Source organism: Dioscorea cayenensis, chromosome 15 (assembly GCF_009730915.1).
Source record: "Dioscorea cayenensis subsp. rotundata cultivar TDr96_F1 chromosome 15, TDr96_F1_v2_PseudoChromosome.rev07_lg8_w22 25.fasta, whole genome shotgun sequence".
In the NCBI taxonomy this organism is placed as follows: Eukaryota; Viridiplantae; Streptophyta; class Magnoliopsida; order Dioscoreales; family Dioscoreaceae; genus Dioscorea; species Dioscorea cayenensis.
The window spans coordinates 2630229-2644023 of record NC_052485.1 but is presented as its reverse complement, the minus strand read 5'-3'; the positions used below and the strand labels follow the sequence as shown (position 1 = coordinate 2644023).

The 13795-nt window shown below is 36.7% G+C and overlaps 4 protein-coding genes across 4 annotated transcripts; 2 read left to right on the top strand and 2 right to left on the bottom strand.

Annotated features, from left to right (window-relative positions):
* Positions 1-126: 126 nt before the first annotated feature.
* Positions 127-2717, bottom strand: LOC120277384 (alpha-(1,4)-fucosyltransferase-like). The gene is made up of 3 exons (XM_039284204.1): positions 2207-2717; positions 1202-1375; positions 127-869 (listed from the first exon to the last, which is right to left on the bottom strand). The coding sequence occupies exons 1-3, from the start codon at positions 2660-2662 to the stop codon at positions 300-302; spliced, it is 1200 nt and encodes a 399-aa protein (XP_039140138.1). The 5' UTR covers positions 2663-2717; the 3' UTR covers positions 127-299.
* A 396-nt stretch (positions 2718-3113) lies between these two features.
* LOC120277270 (uncharacterized protein At5g49945-like) lies at positions 3114-6268 on the bottom strand. Its single transcript, XM_039284040.1, has 3 exons — positions 5293-6268; positions 3646-3849; positions 3114-3555 (listed from the first exon to the last, which is right to left on the bottom strand). Exons 1-3 carry the CDS (start codon positions 6238-6240, stop codon positions 3337-3339), a joined length of 1371 nt encoding a protein of 456 aa, XP_039139974.1. The 5' UTR covers positions 6241-6268; the 3' UTR covers positions 3114-3336.
* Positions 6269-6437: 169 nt separating this feature from the next.
* Positions 6438-8347, top strand: LOC120277272 (transmembrane protein 18-like). Its single transcript, XM_039284042.1, has 4 exons — positions 6438-6603; positions 6683-6788; positions 7883-8031; positions 8118-8347. Exons 1-4 carry the CDS (start codon positions 6475-6477, stop codon positions 8211-8213), a joined length of 480 nt encoding a protein of 159 aa, XP_039139976.1. The 5' UTR covers positions 6438-6474; the 3' UTR covers positions 8214-8347.
* A 2759-nt stretch (positions 8348-11106) lies between these two features.
* LOC120277271 (NAC domain-containing protein 30-like) lies at positions 11107-13077 on the top strand. The gene is made up of 4 exons (XM_039284041.1): positions 11107-11302; positions 11736-11914; positions 12039-12310; positions 12402-13077. Exons 2-4 carry the CDS (start codon positions 11752-11754, stop codon positions 12888-12890), a joined length of 924 nt encoding a protein of 307 aa, XP_039139975.1. The 5' UTR covers positions 11107-11302; positions 11736-11751; the 3' UTR covers positions 12891-13077.
* The last annotated feature ends 718 nt before the right edge of the window (positions 13078-13795 follow it).

Here is a 13795-nt window from a genome sequence, read left to right as displayed (position 1 = left end):
ATATATAAACTATTAATTAATTTGAAAATTAAAACATGTAATTAAGGTATCATTTTATTTTATTATATTATTATTAAAAGGTAAAATTGAGAATAATTATAACTTTGCATGGAAAACTTATTTATACCAAACAAAAAAATTCATTTTGTATATATTTCAATTATAATATTCAAGGTGTATACCAAAAACTGTATTGTTACTTTACGGGAAAAGTAAATACAGTGACTTTGCAAGCAGAGTACCAAATGGGTACAGTATCTCTCCCCAGATGAATGAAAGCCGAAGAAAAGAACCATGCATCACAATGTAGTTGCACTCCTGCCACCCTTTCGGCTCACAAATTCACATAAACGGCATGGCAATGTGTCGAGGCTGGCGGCACGGGCCTTGCCATAGTTGCCAATGACGCCACACCTTCTCCAAGCATGGTATTCGGCATAAGCAACAGGATCATTTGCAAGCTGCTTGACATACGAAGCCAACTCCTCGAGAGAGCTGAACTTTGATCCATCTATAATGGAATTTGGCGGGATGAAATCCCATACATTTGGAGCTCCGAAATAGATAGGCACAGAACCGGAGTCTAATGCATAGTAAAGCTTCTCCGTGACGTAACTTTCAGTCATAGTGTTCTCAATGGCAAGAACAAACTTGTAATGCGACATGGCGCAGTGTAGGTGATCCCACCAATGCGGAGCATAGTTGTCACTGTTGGAGCACTCCGGGTAAAGGGTTAGTGCCATGTCAAGACCTCCGACATTGTTCATGCACTTGCCAAAGGAATGGCTAGGAACAAGGGAGAGGAACCGCTTGGCAAGACCGTTCCTTTGGGGAAGGCACCTTGAAGATGACCAATAGACAAGAGTGTCCTGAGAAAGGAAGAAAAAAGAGAAATCAAATCTGTTAAACCTTTGCATGACTTCGAAATTACAGTAGGTATGAACTTTCCTAGATTGGATAGGAGTTGACAAATAATGCTAACAATTAATCAAATCAACTGGATTATTCAAAGATGCAAGTTACTCCCTAAGTAAAACACGCAAAATGAAGAAAAAACATAATATGCAATAAGATAACAAACAAATACAGCACCCTGATTGAAATAATAATGATAAACATGTAAAAAATCCCAATCACAACGAAAGAGAATAATTAAGTACCATAATCTTTGAATCTGGTAGTGAAATTCAGAAAGACTCACATTTCTTTTTTGAGTGGATATGTGGTAGTTCCGATTGTTATGGAACAATGAACCAGCATAAGTAGTTTGAACATCATCTTTGGCATGATAACCAATGAAGATGTCCTCAAATCCTGATGGTTTCCTGCTTGCTTCAAGATCCATGTAAACACGGAGAGGTTCACCATTTCGTCTCTGATGATGAAAAGGTATGTAATTAGTAGGCTATGATCATAGAGCACAAACTCACAACCACAACTCTGAACACCTCAATCTGTAATAAAACTATAATCTATTGAGATTGACACCTTGTTACAAGCAAATGAAGAATATAAACTCACGTGACAAGTTCAGAACTTTGGATAATAACTAAAATCATGTAACATCTGGTTACACGCAACTAAAGCATTAAAAAAAAGGACTAGAATTACATGAACAACAAAATAATATTGACTCACACAAGCATTTGAGACAAACATTTTGTTACAAGCACATAAAACTATTACTAAAATGGACCAAATTGGCAAATTCATTCCAATAAGCAACAGGGATATGCATGAACAAGGGAATTTCAGATGAGCTAAAACTCCACCAAAATGGACTAAAACCACTTAAACAAATAGACAAACACTACAAACAACATGAAAAGACATGAGAATATTGAGAAGTTCAGATAAATACAAAAAATCATTAAAAAAAAAAAGTTAAATCACTCAACTGAAAACCACGACCTTGTTCAAAATGCCTTGTAAAAATCACTAGACAAATAGGCAGAAGCCAGTCTAAAATATCACAAAAAAAAAGGGGCTAATTCACCCAAAATCACTACCAAGAGTTGTTCAAATGAACCCTAGTACCTCTCTATTCAACAGATAATTCTAAAAAACAAAGGGCATAATTCACTCAAATAAGCACTACTAACAGATCCAAGAACAAGCGCAAACTCACATGAAAACGTGAAAAAATCGAAACTTTTAAAACTATCACAGAAAAATGAGGAAAAAAAAAAAAACACAGGAGCATTACCTTGGAAGGAGGCATTACATTCTCGAACAGCAGAGCATCAGGCTTATCAGCGAGCACCGGAGACTTGGTCCACAAACAAGTCAAACCACAGCGGCAAGAATACAAGTTATCGAGATTGTCAGGGATCCAAGTCCAACCCTTGACCAACACGCTGACATGCGAAATCCCGATCCCTGAGCATTCGCGGGCGTCAACGGTCTGCAGAGCAGATGCGTTGGGTGACCAAGCGGCGAGGCGGTTGCGGAAGCGTGGGCAGCCGACGTGGGAGTCCCAAAGGGAGAAGGCGGAGAGGAGATCGGAGAAGGGGGAGTTGGGGGTGGTGGTGCGGGTAGGTGAGACGGGGAGAGGAGTGGAGAGGGAGGGGAACTCGAGGAAATGGGAGAGGAGGAGGAGGGTGAGGGCGAAGGCCATCATCGGGGCGGCGTAGCTAAGGATCGGCTTCGATCTCAGAAGCATCGGGAGACCGAGAACGAAGATGTTGCGGGTTTCGGGTTTGGGTGACGGGTTTGACCCGTTTAGTTGGGGTTTTAATCATGTGCCGCTGTGAGCGTTTTGACTTTCAAAATTAAATGTGTTTAAAAAAATAACAAAATAAGATTATTATATTCTGGTGATTGAGTTTGATGGATTTTGAGATGTTGAAAACCAAGTGAGTTTAAGATCAGTAGGGATGAAACTCTTGTGGTCAACCTAATGCTTTAATTGCAGACACTTTGGAGGTTGGAATTTATTATAAGCTTCTTGAAGCCATCCCTGTAGCTTATGAACCATGAACTTATTCTAGTTTCATCTTGATTCCTTGGATTAATGAAAGAAAATGAATACAAAATGTGACTAGAAACTGAATCCAAGATGGAGACAAGGTAAAGTTTTGTGAAAACATGCAAAGATTAGTACTAGCTCTAAGTTTGCAGCAAAATGTTTATTTATGATCAGCATGTCCTAAGTTTGTAAGTACAGCATCAATTCCGGTTCTTTTCAATTAACAGTATAAAATTAACGACGTCTAACAACATTGACACAAGTGAAAATATAGAGAAGCTCTAAGAAATCTAGAGCTGAATTTTGTGTCTGTGCAGCAGCTATGAAGTAGGTTGTTAATGGTGTCATTTACACAACTAAACTTAGTCTCAGAGCATCTTTTTTGGAGGCTTTGATTTCTTCTGGCGCGAGCGTTCTTTCTCTAGTCTTCTGTTAATTGCATCGGCAGTAAGCTTAGCATCAGCCTCATCCATAAGCTTTCTTTTTTCTTCCTTCTGTTTCTGCAGAGCCTCTCGTCTTGCGTTTTGCAGTTCTTTGGATGCGTCTTGGGCAGCCTTCATCCTTGCAGCATCTGTTCTAGACCGAGCCTGACATGCATTTTAATAGAAAATTTCCACTGAGTAAATAGTCATTGTTCAGTTCTATTAGACTAATTCATGATGAAAATAGCTCCCTACCTGAGAGCTAAGATTGTAGCGCCCAATTAAGTCGACATAATAAGGGACAAGAGAAGCTAGCATTGTCATGTCAGCCATGTTTTTGGCATCTGGAAGTGTGAACTTGAAAATTAGCATTTTCGAATGAGAGCCTGGATATTGATCGGAAAAGTGCAGTGAGATGAATTCCTTTCCAAATTTTTTAAATGCCTCCTCGCCAAGAACCTGTCAACAAAATCAAAGTATAACAAAAATCTAAGCTATATCTGATGAATTCTTATGATTGGCGATAAAAGAAGCCTACAAAACAATTTGAATAGATGTTGGTGATGGATTTGACTAGCAAAAAAATAGTCAACTGCATAAACCATCCAGACTCAAAGTTAACCCAAATAATCAGAGACTATCCAAAGCAACCATAAACATCTCAACTAAAATAAAGAGGCATAAATGCATATCAGGCAGACAGCAGACATGGGCTCAATTAAATTGTTTCATATAGATGGGTTTTCATCTGTTCTCTCCGAGAAACATATTTAAACATGGTTTGGGACCTATTTTTCACATTTTGGCTAAAAAAAAATTAATCAAAAGATGGTACAAGAAACCAGCCGCCAAGCTGTCTATCTTGAAAATTAATGGTTTTTGTGATAGTAAGAGCAAACTTGATCAGATTCACAGTGGATCAAACAAAGATTTCAGAAATACATACAATTATTTAATAAAGCAAGGGAAACATGTTCTTGAAGTCTTCTCCAGCATTTCTCGATGAGCAATAATCAATCTGCAGGGTTAGTGACTTATGCAAATTGAAACAATCTATACTATAGGCTTCCATAGTCTTTCATGATCAAGGTAAAAATTTAACTATTTGATTGAAGCTGCTTCAATCAACTTTAGCTACAGCCATATTTTTTGCTTGGTCAGAGCAGAACGATCTTTCAGAATCCCCGACCAGATACTTCTCCAATAGGCCGATGGATAAATAATTCTACTCATTCACATAAAAATCATAAATGTTCCTAATCCATATTGTGCAAGGAGATAATGCTCAGATAAATTCTGTCACATTTTTTGTCCCATCCTCTATTATCAACATCTCTTATCATAAAATTCCTAACTGTTTGTTTGTTCAACTATCAATTTGATGGCTCTAAAATGCTTACCATGAAAATCCTACTACTTTCCTGGTCTTTGTCATCAGCAACTGATATATCTGATCACAACTAATGGATGCTCCTTTATGCACATCCTATCATCCAAAATTTCTAAGAAACAAGCATGTTCAGTTGGCCAAATGTTTTGCTTGAAAAATTTACTTGTATGAGCAAAACATCAAATATTTGCTTGTAAACAACAATTACGGCCACAGGACTCCATTTCATTCATTGGTTTTAAGCTACATTTACCAAAAGTAAACACTATCCATTTTGAAAATAACAATTACGAAGTTTGGATGGCCAAGAGTTTCAAGAAACAATAACTTTAACAGTATAACAGATGATCACTTGATAGCATAGAATCATCCTCTAGTTTCATCATATTTCCATTCCAAGATACCACAATATCATCTCAATATCCTACTCAGAGCTATCAGAAGCTGCAATACTTTCTACAAGAAACTAAATTTTGGGTAAGAATTCTATAATCGATAAGGAAAATGCTCACCTGATCAAGAACAGCCTCAGTGATAAGATCCCCAGCGACCTCCTTTGATTCTGCAACAATGGCGAGCTCCTCAGAAACCCACTTCCTCCCTGCTGGGGTCCATGCCAACACGTTCGCAAACCTCTGCAAATCCTTCTCCTCCTTCAGCATGGCCTTGGAGGCCTTACTCCTTGCCACCGCAAGCACCACATGATCCATGGCATTCTCCTTCATCATCACCTCGAAGGTGATCGTATCCCTCTTCAAGCGTACCATATCCCAAATCCTGGATATCAAATCATGCCGCTTTTTCAGCTTCATTGTAGCTACAAAACCCTTGCAGTAGTTTCTTCCGCTGGCCCAGATCTTGAAGACATCTGGGCGTTCTTTCAGGAGGTAAGGGGCGTTGTTGCCGTCACCAGCGCCAATGAAGCTAAAGTTCTTGCTGAAAATGGAGTCCCGGGTGGCGAATTTGGAGGCCCAGGCGACGACGATGAGCTCGTTTTTACGTTTCCCGTCGAAGTAATTGATCACGAATGAAATCAAGAAGAAGGTGAACGTGAACTCGATCGAGTAGGTAAACCACGGGGAGCGTTCTGGAGCATCAGAAGGCGAGGGAGCAGGAGCTTGAACTCGATCTCCATCTGGGGGGTACGAGATGAAGTTGAGAATGGGGATGCCTTCGAATTCGTCCTCGTCCCAGAGCTCGGACTCGGCAATGGGGGAGGGCGGAGGAGGAGGAGGTGAGGGATCGGAGGGTGGTTCATGGTAGGAGACGGAGATTACTGGGGATGGGATGGAGGGTTCGTAATCGAAGTGGTCATCGTCTATCACGGCATCCGAGGCATCGTCCAAGCCTTCGAAGTGCGGATGAGCAGCGAGGAGGCAGCGTGGGATGTGGATGGCGGCGCCGAGGAGCACCAGGAGGAGGAGGAGACCGCCGGCGATCGGCGGCGAGTGTGCCATCATCGGTGGAATGAGATTATGAGAGCAAGAACAAAACAACGAAATTAAATTTTTATTATTTTTTAATATATATATATATTGGGAATGGTACGGAAAAGCCGTACATTTTGCACAGATCCCAAGGCTAACATACGGTGGATCAAGGGTATAAATGCTGATCCCGAGACAGATTTAGGTTTTCAGTTTCTATTTCCCTCTTCTTGAGATCTCGCGATTCCGGTCCCGTGCTTGTTCGCCATGGATGAACTGAAGGCGTTGCTCAATTCCCAAGCGGACGCTGTGGAGAAGCTCGCCGGAGAGCTCCGTGCGGGGCTCCGACCTGCTATTGATAACTTCATCGGCTTCTTTCATGCCGTTGATTGGAAGGTCTCTCCTTTTTCCTGAATCCGTGCATTTTTCTCAGATTGTGTGATTTGTGCTCAATATACTGTTTTTCGAACTACAGGAGCCTTGGTTGATGTGTTTGTTTGTGTTCCAATTCGCTTTGTTACTGACTGCGATTTTGACGAGGAGAAATGATAAAGCTCAGTTCTCACTATCCATTCTGGCTTGTGAGTATTGATTTTTGTTTTTGCAAGTGTTTGGATGGTAATTCTTCTAGGTTTTTTAGCTCAAGTAGTTTGAGTGTCATGTATAATCTAAGTGTTAATGCTTGAAATGCTTATCCTCACCAATGAGATTTATGGAGTGATATGCACATAATGAATCTAGATTGAATAATTTAGAAGTTTGGGAAACGCAGTCTTCAATTTGTACTTGAGATCTAGCTCAAGAAAAAGAGGTTTTTTGGGTGCTCGAACCATCATGTGTCACTAAACTTCAAGGACATGCTGGGAAAGAAACATAGCATGTTGTTGTGTGACTTCAATTGTTGGGCCAACCCAACTTATGAATTGATAAAATTTTGTGCAATCCTAAAAAAGTTGGAATTATGTAGTGGTGGCTGAGGGCTTAGGCCAGCAGGGTGTGGGGGCGGACTGGCAGTACGGATCTATGGTAATATTGAGCTCAATCCTAGGGTTAGGGTTAGGATTGGCACTGCATTCTTGTAGATGTTGCTGGTGTTTGCTCATATTGTAATACGTCTGATCATTGTGAAATTCTTCTCCTCCACTTTTCCACATTAATTGTTGTGTGTTCTGTGCTTTTTGTTTGTGTATTTGATTGTGATTTTATTGATTTTTCAATCAGTTTTGAGTGTGTTTGTCATGTTGCTCCAACATAACAGATAGTTCAAATTTAGTGGAGTTGTCATAAAGAACCTTATGTTACTTGTTTGTGAACTTGATGTTGTGCATTTGAGTGACAAAACTGGTTTCTCCTTATGAGAGTGAGGCTGTAAATATTCAGTCTTTTGTGTACCCTGTGCTGGCAGCGAGCATTATGAATTGTGCTGCCCTGTCAAAGAGAAGCTTATCATGTTCTTAGTTCATGTGTGATCAATTTTGTTAGAGCCTTTGTTTCCTATGATGTGAATTGCCAACATTATGCCTAGTGATTGATATTCTTGACTTGAGGGTAGTGTCATGTTTAGTTTCAAGGACTAGAGATTTTTTGCTCACCATGTTAGCTCATATGATTATCACATTTTGTTCATGTTTCATGTATTGGTGCTAAACATAACTGATTTTTCTGAAATTTGCAGTTTGTGGCATATATTTCGCCGAGAGACTAAACAATTTTCTGAGAGAGAACTGGAGGAGCTTTTCGAAGCAAAATTACTTTGATCCTCACGGTTTATTTTTATCTGTTTTCTGGTCTGGCCCACTTCTTTTGATATCAATGTTAGTAGTGGTAAGAAAGACCAAACTTATACTTCTCTGTTGAAAAGATCAAAGTTCCCAGTTTTCCCATCAGCTCATGTTTCTTTTGCATTCCAGATCAATACTCTCTATACATTGTGTCGGCTTATCGTTAAATGGAAAAGGGCGGAGCTCAGACACCGAGCAAAACTTGTTGAAAGCAAGCTGGATTGATGTTGCCAGAATTGGGGATTGATGTTGCCGGAATTGGGAATATTTGGATTCAGGGAAGCTCTGGTTGTTTTTTTAGTTGGATTCGGGGATTAGTGAAAGTTCTATATGAAGTTTCCATAGTTTTTGATATACCATTCTTGTTCTCTTGAATCCTCAAAAGTAGTAAGCAATGTTGATTGTGAAGTTTGTTAAAAGATTTTCTAGGGTTTATTTTTGAAATCAAAGCAGGTAACCAATAGGTTACATGGGGGCCATTTGGTTTACAATAAGCAATTTGGTAATGTTTTAAATTTAAAATACTTTTTAGCTAAAATTTGAAAAAATAAATAAATTAAAATTAAAATAAAGTTTTAAATAAAAATAATTAAATTATAAAATTAAAAATTAATTTTTGCTATATTTTTTCTAAATACCTTTGTATATAAAATTTTTAGGAAATTTGAAATTAAAATAAAATAAAATTTTCACATACAAAATAATTAATGATAATACAAAATTTTTTTTTTTTTTGAGACATTTTAAAATATTTTTGTATTTTTTGAAATTTTGAAGAAAAGGTAAGAAAAAATTCGGGTGAAAGAATGAGGGTAAATTTAAATTAAAATTTTGTTGGATTACCACTAATACTAATATGGTAATTTGGATAGATATTTATTTTGGTGGTAATGTCACCACTGATTTATATGGTAATATTTTTTTTATTGGTAATCTTACATTACCACTGCTACAGTAATCAAACAAGCTAATATGTTCAGATTCTCGTCTGATTTTCAGTAATGTTTTCATATTGCTAGAACCTAACAACCTCTGACAGTCGTAGGGACATATGAGAATGAAATGTATTTAAACTCTTAGGTTATACTAAAATGTGCTTATTGAATCCAAACTAATGCCATTTAAGGTGGTTATAATAAAATGTACTTTTAAAAATAAACTATTAGTATAAGTACAAATTCTTTCAACATATGAAATATATTGCGCTTATTAAATCAAGAAGCAGCCAAGTTTAGAGCAAACATTGTCAAAATTATATAATTTCATGCCTAAGTGGTATGACAACATAATTATTTTGCTTTATACAATTGAAATTTTAAATTTAAATTGTACATCTGACTCTACATCCATGATGATTACTACAATATATAAAACTTTAAATTTCCCCCTCTTACTTTATATAATACACACATATTTGCTAGCTGTATGTATGCCAGGGAGACAGAGAGAAGATGAAACTAATTGAAAGTTGTTTCTTTGTATTTTAGCTGTATGTCAGAGAGACAAAGAAGTATATATGAAACTTCAAAAGTTCTCTTTAGCTGTATGTCAGAGACACACAGAGAGAGATTTAATTATACTTATAAAAAAAACAAATAATTAAGATGCTACTAGAAAAGGCAGAGGATATTATTGTTAAACAGAGAAGAACTAGTCCCATCCCACAAACCGACCCAAACCCCACCAAAATTTTTTTTTTTCTTAAGTCCTCAAACCTCAAAAAGCAATCTAAAAACACTCCAATAAAAAATAAAAATACAATAACTACAGACACTGTGGCAAGTCATTGTCCTTCATAATAAGAAAAAGATTAATTAAAAAGAAATACTTCATTCTGGAACAATCCAAACCTCCCTTTTTATTCACACTAATCAGTACTCTTTATCTTGTTTCATTAGTTGTTGATCATAAGTTGTTAATAAGGTCATGCATGCTCTTTTCAGATGACACAATTAACTAGTGTTTATTATGGAAAACATGAGTATTAGAACTATATATATATATATGATACACTATATCATTAATTAAATAAATTATAAACAAAATTATACTCATAATACTGTTAAGATTATTAAGCCTGGGCAACAACCTTTGATTCAGAGACTCATTGATAAGTGATAAGAAAGCCTTGATTCATTGAGCATGTTGGAGAGAGGTCACTATTACAAGTGAAGTTCTGTTGCTTTCATCAACCACTCAACCGGTCCACCAGAAAGATAATTAATAAATCATATATATATATATATATATATAAGTACATCTTATCTTATATATATAATGAACCTTAAAAGCAATCAAACAAGCAAGATATTTGTAGGGTTTAAGGACAAGTATTATAACACTGATTAATATAAAAAGGAAGGCCTTAATGATGCATGTCCAACAACAGTTATATATAATCTGGTTCTCTTAATTAAGCACCCACAAATTAAAGTACACTAATTATTAATGAAGAAGAAGAAGAGCCCCTCCATAGCTCCATTGATGATGCATGGCCAGCCAGCTTTCTAGAATCCATGTATGGTGATCAGTAGTGGTCCTCCAAAGTAACTTCATCAAATTAATTAAAGAACTTTCCTAAGAGTATATATATATATAAGTTTAGGGCCTCTTTAATACTCTCTAATTAACATGGTGTCTTAATCTGCAAGTGATCATATAAACTAGCTAAAACCCTAACCCTAAATATATCCTTCCCAAAACTTTCATTCTACTCTTTAGTTTTTGTGTGTGAGAGAACCATGCAAGAGGCTATATAGTTAGTGAGTACACAAATGATTGGTTGCATGATAATACACATAAATGGAGTTCCACGTGGCAGCAAGACATGCATGCCAACTTTGCATGGTCGGCTGTCTCTGCTGTCCTTGCCTTCCAAAAACTCATTCTTTAACAAATATCTTGCAACACAATGTATCTCAGAGTGGTGGTGGCGTGAGTCTTCTTGTTTTCATGCCGTCCAAATCCTTCTCTCTCTCTCTCTCTTTCTCTTTCTCTATCTCTTTCTCTCTCTCTAGTTTGCCTGCCACCCCACGCGCACTTGATGGCTTATTCTTCTTCTCACCACCCCTATAACACTCACACAGGACACATCTTGCTATTCTAAGCTTCTTCTTCTTCACACTTGTACTCTTATATATATATATATCCTTGTGGCTTTCCTTTTGTCTTTATATTTTATATCTGTACTCCATCCTGACTATTTACTCTTTCTCTACAAACATAATTATATATAGACAGACATATCTCATTCTCTCCCGGCCTCTCTCTCTCTCTCTCGGATTCTAGAGCTTGGTTAATTTGAGTTCTAACAGGTAATTTAATTTCTTCTGTATTTCTTGCTTTCTTTGTTTATTTTCTTTGTTTTTTTAGTCTTTGGTTGTTTTATGGAATTAGAAGATAGGAATGTGTTTGATTTGGTTGTGGAGAAGGTGGTGGAGATGGTGGATGTGAAAGCATTCTCATCAATGGAGTGCAATCAAAGTGTTCAATCACATGGGCATGCTTGCAACTCAAAAGTCAATATTACCGTCTGCTTTAGTCTTTTGATATATTTATTTATATATATTACACACACCATCTCATAATTATCAAAGTTTATATATAATGTACTTTGTTACACAATATATATTTTGTTTCGATGTTTTGTCACATAGATTTGCAAAAGATCTTTGTTGTGGCATTGAAGTTTTCTTGGTCCCACTTTGAAATTAACCATGTGTAGTAGTACTCCATCTTTGATTTCAGGTTTGGTTCATTAGCAATGGAAATTGTGGAGTCTTGTGTCCCACCAGGGTTTAGGTTTCATCCCACAGAGGAAGAGCTTGTGGGCTACTACCTTACAAGAAAGGTTGCTTCACAAAAGATTGATCTTGAGGTCATCACTGAGGTTGATCTTTATAGAATAGAACCATGGGATCTCCAAGGTTTGTGTTCATATTTAATTAGCAACCATATATATATATATATATATATTAATCTTGTTCTTCTTATAAATTAAATTAATCATACATTGAATCTTAATTGTTTTGGTTTTCATGCAAAGAATAGATAGATGCAAGCATGGTTATGAGGAGCAAACTGAATGGTATTTCTTTAGCCACAAAGACAAGAAGTATCCAAGCGGAACTCGAACAAATAGAGCCACCGCTGCTGGGTTTTGGAAGGCAACCGGTCGTGATAAAGCCGTGCTTTCGAAGAGCCAACTTATAGGTATGAGGAAGACTCTTGTTTTCTACAAAGGCCGAGCACCTAACGGTCGAAAAACTGATTGGATCATGCATGAATACCGTCTTCAGTCGAACGAACATGTCTTAAATCAGGCAAGTTCTCAAGTCTATAACCTGAATTTATCTTCTTAAGCTTGTAAACATTCATATTATTTCATGGTCTTAAGTGTGTCATGAATGACAGGAAGAAGGATGGGTGGTTTGTAGAGCTTTTAAGAAGCAAATTCCTATCCAAAGACCTTGTTTTAACACTTACATTCCTTCATATCATCATGCAAGAGATGATGATCCATATGGATATGGAATGGTGCCGGAAATCACTCGACCGGCTACTGATTTCATCGACGCTTATTCGGGAGGAAATTTCCATGAACAACCATTTGATTCAAAGCACAATAACATGAACCATGTTCTTGACCTCCCACATCTTGATAGTCCTAGTCTAACATCAAGTTTAACTCCAAATAGACTTGAAGAAGTACATGTTGATCAAATGAATGAACAAAGAGATGATCAACAACTCATAGATTGGAAAGTGTTGGACAAGTTGCTAGCTTCACAATTGAGTCATGACACAGCATCAAGTTCAAATTCAAATGTGCCATTGTATAACCCTGTGGATTACAATGGAGATGACCAAAATCAAAGAGAGAGCTTTTTCCCATCCTTCTGACTGCTAATTCTGATCATATATATTTCATGGGTAAATCGGTCGGTTAAACGATTCTATTGGCTATCAAACATGGTTTTTCTTTAGTAGTTTGTTTTAGATTTCAGTCTTCTCAAGTGATTCACTGTATTCCACTTGTTATCTAATGAAAATTGTACAATTATGCAAGAAATTTTCCTTTTCCTTTCCTACTGTTTGGTGTTGATTTCATACATGCATTTGGACATTGTTTGATAATTTCATTGTGTTGTCTAATTAATATTATGCACTAATAACAGTGTCTCCATTTTTTTTTTTTTTTGGGTTGTGGTCCACTGGTCCTTGTAAATTTCAAGAAGTGGTGATCCCTTGATTATCCAAATTGAAGTGGAGTGGTCTTATATCTAATTAGTTAGTAGTGCAACAAAGTCTAATTCTGCCAAATTCTCTGGTTAAGAATTTTTGTTGGTTTTTATCCATCACATTTATTTGTAAGGGACAAACATAACAGTCACATTCTCAATATTGAAATTAAAATTTAAACTTTTTGTTCTTATAATGAATAGCAGTTTTTCATATTGACCATTATTAATACAATATATATATTTCTAGAGTAAAGTGTGTTTTCTATTTTTGGTAAAAATTTTATAATGGAAGGATTTACATTGGAATTTCAACATGGTTTATATTCTTTTAACTCTTCTAAATCTCAAAGTAAAAATTTTAGAATAAGTCAGTTCTAAAGGCTAAAATAATCGAACTTGAAGAAGCTATATATCACACCAATTAGAAGAAACCTCAATTTCATTGACCCCGGGCATTTAAACCTGAAAGCCTGTCCAATGCTGACCAAGATCATGGCAACCCTTCAAATATCTCCTGTTGGATTATCTCTCTATTTTTGTGTAATTTGATTATGATTTTCTTTT